Here is a 5,768-nt window from a genome sequence, read left to right on the forward strand (position 1 = left end):
CATTGAAAAGTTGAGGAAGGCGACAACTTTTCTGGCCGAGGCCCCTGCTAAAATTTTGACGACGGAAGCTTGCTCTGCTGTAGCGAGGTTCTCGGCTTCCCTGGAGGCGTTTCAGAGGATGTATAATGAGTCGGTCTCGATTCAGTCCGAGCATGACAAGCTGGTTCGGCAGGAGCTCGAGTCAAGGGAAACGCTGGACTCCTTGAAGGCCAGTGTCAAAGCTGCTGTCACCTCCCTTCAGGATCGCCGATCGCGTGCCAAGGAGCTGGAAGAGAAGATCGCCTCAATGCAGCGTGAGTTGAGTTCTGAACAACAAAGCATTGGCGATCTTGAGGTTTCGATGGACAAGGAGATGGCAGAGGGGATAGAGGTGAAGAAACGTCGGAACCTGCTCAAGGGGGATCTTTCAAAGATGAAGCCGAAGTATGACACGGCGATGACCGAGTTCAATCAAGTTCGTAGCGAACTGGGCGCTTGTTTTCGCCATTTTTAAATTAGTTCAGAACAATTTTATCATTTAGATTTTCGCAAGTCCAGAACAATTAAGTCATTTTGTTTATTTGTAGCAGTACCGAATTTTGGTACCCTTTTATCGGCCAGGGGGCCGTACCTTGTATTTTTGTTTATTTTTCAATGTTTATTCGGCCAGAGAGCCGAAAAATGCACCATTATTCACGACTTGCATTACTTTCATGTTTGATTATTTTCATGTCATCGGTCCGTAATTGGTCCGATACGAAACAATGTTATTTATTATTTTTAACACAATTACAATATGTTGAGAAAAACGGAGAACCCGTTGAAAAAACTCAACGAATGTGAAATGCCAAAAACGCAAACGGTGCTACCGAATGATCGGCGTTGGCCAAAGAATGTGAAACGCCGAAAACGCAAACGGTGCTACCGAATGATCGGCGTTGACCTATATTCGCCGCGTACTCCGTGAATTGTAACATTCTAGGATGCTCGGCGGGAAAGCATCAACAACACTACTCTTCGTCGGCTCCAAATAACCAACGGTCTACGCCCTCCCAACAGCTCGGGACGTACTTTTTTAGGAACTGACCATTGATCGCCCTGTCGTGTTCTTCCCCATCAATATCTGCCAACAAGTATGCTCCGCCTGTTAGCTTGTTGACCACAACAAAGGGGCCTTCCCAGTTCGGGCTCCATTTACCAAGCCGAGTGTCTTTATGGCCGATAGGCAAGACTGCTTTCCATACTATATCGCCCACGGTAAAAGCCTTCCGTTTTACCCGTTTGTTGTAAGCTCTCTCGACCCTTCTTTTCTGAGCTTCTAAGTGATCTAACGCCGTTAAACGTTCTTCGTCGAGGTCAAGGGCATCTATCACCATTTTGTCAAAGTAATCTTCTTTGGACAATTCGTTCTGGTATCTGCGGCGAGTAGACATGACGGTCAGCTCCATTGGCAACATCGCATCGTAACCATAGACCAGTCTGAAAGGCGAAGTCCCAGTGGCCGACTTCTGACTTGTTCTATTCGCCCAAACAGCTTCTGATAAGAACACATGCCATTGCCTTGGGTTTTCTTCAATCATCTTTTGAACTATGAGCTTGATGGCTTTGTTCGTGGCTTCGGCTTGTCCGTTGGCCTGGGCGTAGTATGGTGTTGAGTGCAACATTTTTATCTTCATTTGGGAAGCCCACCAACTTATATCGCTTCCTGTGAACATCGTCCCTTGATCTGTCGTTATGGACTCGGGCAAGCCGTGTCGGTGGACGATGTATTCTTTAAAAAACTTGATCACCGCTTCTTGTGTCGGCGACTTCAAAGGTTTAGCTTCGACCCACTTGGTGAAGTAGCAAGTGGCGATAATCACAAAAGTATGGCCATCAGACGAGCCGGGGTATACTTTTCCTATCAGGTCGACCGCCCATCCTCTGAATGGCCATGGCTTGATGATGGAGTGCAGGTCTTCGGCCGGGACGTGTTGTATTGGGCCGAATTTCTGACAAGCTTCGCAACCTTTGGCATATCTTATGCAGTCTTGTTCCATTTTCGGCCAATAAAAGCCGTATTTATGGATAAGCCACCTCATTCTGGGGCCTGCCTGGTGGGCGCCTGCTATCCCTTCGTGTACCTCGGCCATAGCAAGCATCGCCTCTTTTGGACCGATGCATCTGAAAAGTAGCCCTTCAAAGCCCTTTTTATATAATTCACCGGCTAAGACCACGTAATTAAGGGCTAAAGTCCTCAACCTCCTATTCGTGGCGTCTGGTTTTTCGAACCACTTCAGGAGCTCGTCCCTCCAATCTTGGGTGACGTCCAGCTGGTAAACCGAGAACTGTCTTTCATCGATCGTGATGCCCCCGGTGTGGAGATTCGGTGTTTCCCTCTCTATGGTGTCGAACTCTCGGTTTACCTTGTAACCACTACCGTGCTGAGCTAGGTCGTTTGCAACGCCGTTATCGGCCCTCTCCGTGTATTCTATTCTCGTATCTTGAAAGCCTTCGATCAGGTGTTTCGCCTTGTTGCAATATCTCACCAACAGCTCGGACTCGCATTTGAATTCTCCTGTCACTTGTTTAATGACTAGCAAAGAATCTCCTTTTACACTGATCGCCCTTGCCCCTAGCTCGGCTAAAATCTCAAAACCGAATATGAGGGCCTCATATTCTGCTTGATTGTTGGTGCATTCGAACTGGAGTCTGATGCCCCCAAGGGTGTGACGATGTGTACTCCCGCGCCTGCCCCCTGGCTTGTTCTGGATCCGTCGAACAACATCTTCCACACGTCGATGTCGAAGAACGAGATGTCTACTCGATCAGGTGTCTCTTCCTTGAGGGTAATACCAGGGTGATCGGCCAAGAAGTCTGCCAACACTTGTCCTTTTACTGCTCTTTGAGGAACGTACACCAATGTGAATTCGGACATTGCAATCGCCCATTTTCCAATCCGATTCCTCAGGTATGGCTTCGATAAGATATACTTAATGATATCGGTCTGGGATAATACATACACTACGACCGGCAACATACAGTATCGCAGCTTGCAGCATGTGAAGTACAGGCATAGACACATTTTTTCTATGTCGGTATAGCGAATCTCTGTGTCCGTCAATCCTCGGCTTAAGTAGTAGACTGCTCTCTCGACCCCATCGTCCTCTTGGGCGAGCATACATCCTAGAGACTCGTGTGCAGCCGATAGGTATAGCAACAACGGCTTGTTCGGCTTTGGAGGGGTCATAACTGGAGGTTTCGCCAAGTAACCTTTCAAATCGTCGAAAACCCGCTGTTGCTCGCCCGTCCATATCCACTCGTCGGTCTCTTTTCCTCTTAGCAAAACACTCCAGCTGCGAAGTCGGCCCGCTGTGTTTGCTATGAATCTTCTTAGGAAATTGATTTGACCGATGAGCCTCTGGAGCTGCTTCTTGGTTTTGGGTGGTTCAGCATTGATAATCGCCTTGGCTTTGTTCTTGTCTATTTCTACTCCCCGCTGGTGAACCAAGAAACCCAAGAAGTTTCCAGCCGAAACGCCGAACGCGCATTTCAGAGGGTTCATCTTTAGACCATTACATCGTATTCGATTGAAACCTTGTCGGAGGTCGGCCAGATGAACTTCGCCGGTATTTGACTTGATTACGACATCGTCGATGTAGACCTCAAGGCAGTCAAGACCTCTGAACATCTTGTTCATCGCCCTCTGATATGTTGCCCCTGCGTTTTTTAAGCCGAAAGGCATTACTACCCATTCATACGCTCCGATCGGCCCGGGGCACCTAAAAGCCGTTTTGGAGATGTCTTCCTTGTTGATTGGGACTTGGTTGTACCCGGAATGTGCATCAAGGAAACTGAGTATCGTGTGTCCAGCTGCCCTGTCGATCAGCATATCGGCTACAGGCATCGGGTATTCATCTTTGGGTGTGGCCAAGTTGAGGTTCCGAAAATCTACGCATACTCGTAGCTTCCCGTTTTTCTTCATTACTAGCACGATGTTAGAGAGCCATTCGGTGTATTGGGCCTCCCGAATAAACTTGGCATCTTCCAGCCGCTTAATCTCATCTTGTATGAGAGTATCCACTTCCCTAGACATTCGCCGGGGAGGTTGCCGAAATGGCCGAAACCCACTCTTTAATGGAAGCTTATGTTCGGCGATATCAGGATCAAGGCCCGGCATTTCCTCGTACGACCAGGCAAAACAGTCGCGGAACTCCATGAGTAGGGCGATCAGTTGCTCTCTGAATCCTTCGTCCAGTCCTGCGTTGATGTATATGGGTTTAGGCGATTCCTCTGTCCCCAGATTGATTTCGAGGAGATCGTCCTGTACTTGGGCGAGATCATCTTCTAACTTCCCGGTTGCCAATCTTATGTCCCCGATCCGCAACGATCCTGTTGGGTCTTGATCTTGATCCTCATATATGCATTCGGCCGATGTAACATCGTACAGCGAGGTTAGCTGTCTAATTTTCTCCCTCAATTCTTCATGTCGTGCTATCATTTTGGATCTCTGAGGATGGTGGATCGGCCTTTGCCCCCAAGGGTCACTGATACGGGCCGATCTGTGTTGACAAGCAGGCGAGGGACGCTCGTCTCTCCCTTTGAACTGAGAGATTGTATGTTGCGCACTTCCTCATCGTATAAACGTGCTTCAAGCACATTGTGGTCCTCGCCGAAGGGGTTAGGGTCGCCCTGAACAACTTCTGCCCCGCCGTCATCTCGCCATATAAAGAGCATTTGATGCATGGTCGATGGTATACACATGTTAGAGTGTATCCAATCGCGGCCGAGTAAAATGTTGTAGTTGCTCCGGGCGTTGACCACGAAAAACCCTTCTTCGGTTTCCACTCGCCCTACCTTGATTCTGAGGGTGATGTACCCCTCGGCCGGCGTCTCGCCCCCTGCGAAGTCAGTCATGTAAACGTCGGTCGGGTCCAGCTGATCCCGCGTTATGCCCAGTTTTTTGAGCATCTTTGCTGGTAGTATGTTGACGCCAGCCCCGTTATCGATGAGGACTCTGTTAATCGATACCCCATTCAAATCGGCCTTGATATACAGCGGCCGAATATGCCTAGTCATCCTTGTTGGAGGTTTGCTAAGAGATACTACCGCGGTGTTGTCGGCGCTATCTCCTTCCGGTACGATTACATCGCCTTCCAACGTTGCCTTTTGCCCCGGTTTACTTCTGTAGGAGTTAGGGAGCGTGACCACTTTTACTCCGTATTCGTCCCTTACCACCGGGACCCAGGCTTTCAACATGCCTTTCTTGTGCGAAACGATGACCTCGCGGTCTTTGGGCAATCTCGCTTTAAGCTGGCCACCGTGGTGCGACACCAGTACGTCCTTGTAGGACGATCGGTTGCTGGAATCTTCGTCATCCTTGTGAACCACTGTCGTTACGGACACATCGGCCGCTTGTTTTTCGCTCTTCGGCATCCAAACCTTCCTTACCTTGGCATTTCGCCTATCAGGTGATTTGGCGTCCGCATCGGCCTGGTTCCTTGCCCCCAGCCTCTCGGCTATTGGCCTATTTCCGTGCTGCTCTCTGGGAGCCGATTCTGCCCCGTGATTCGCCCGCGACTCTTGTCGCAGTCTTTGCATTCGCCTCTTCTGGGTTTTCGTCATACGAGGGGTCTCCTCCGTTGGCCGAAATATCCTCTTGAATACATTAGTGGCAGGCCTCCGTTGTGGCTCATGCCTCTGCCACTGTTCCGTGGGCGATCTCGGTTTAAAGGTCTTGGGATGCTTCCTCGTGTTCTCGCCTCCTTTGACCTTAAAACACGTACTGCATGAGGGGCAAGTCATATCTG

The 5,768-nt window shown here is 49.4% G+C and overlaps 1 protein-coding gene across 1 annotated transcript; it reads right to left on the reverse strand.

The window, feature by feature from the left end:
- Positions 1 to 989: 989 nt before the first annotated feature.
- Positions 990 to 4,459, reverse strand: LOC126681792 (uncharacterized). The gene is made up of 4 exons (XM_050377344.1): positions 3,623 to 4,459; positions 2,710 to 2,965; positions 1,770 to 2,602; positions 990 to 1,649 (listed from the first exon to the last, which is right to left on the reverse strand). The coding sequence occupies exons 1-4, from the start codon at positions 4,457 to 4,459 to the stop codon at positions 990 to 992; spliced, it is 2,586 nt and encodes an 861-aa protein (XP_050233301.1).
- Between the last annotated feature and the right edge of the window lie 1,309 nt (positions 4,460 to 5,768).

This window comes from Mercurialis annua, linkage group LG5, assembly GCF_937616625.2.
Source record: "Mercurialis annua linkage group LG5, ddMerAnnu1.2, whole genome shotgun sequence".
Taxonomy (NCBI): domain Eukaryota; kingdom Viridiplantae; phylum Streptophyta; class Magnoliopsida; order Malpighiales; family Euphorbiaceae; genus Mercurialis; species Mercurialis annua.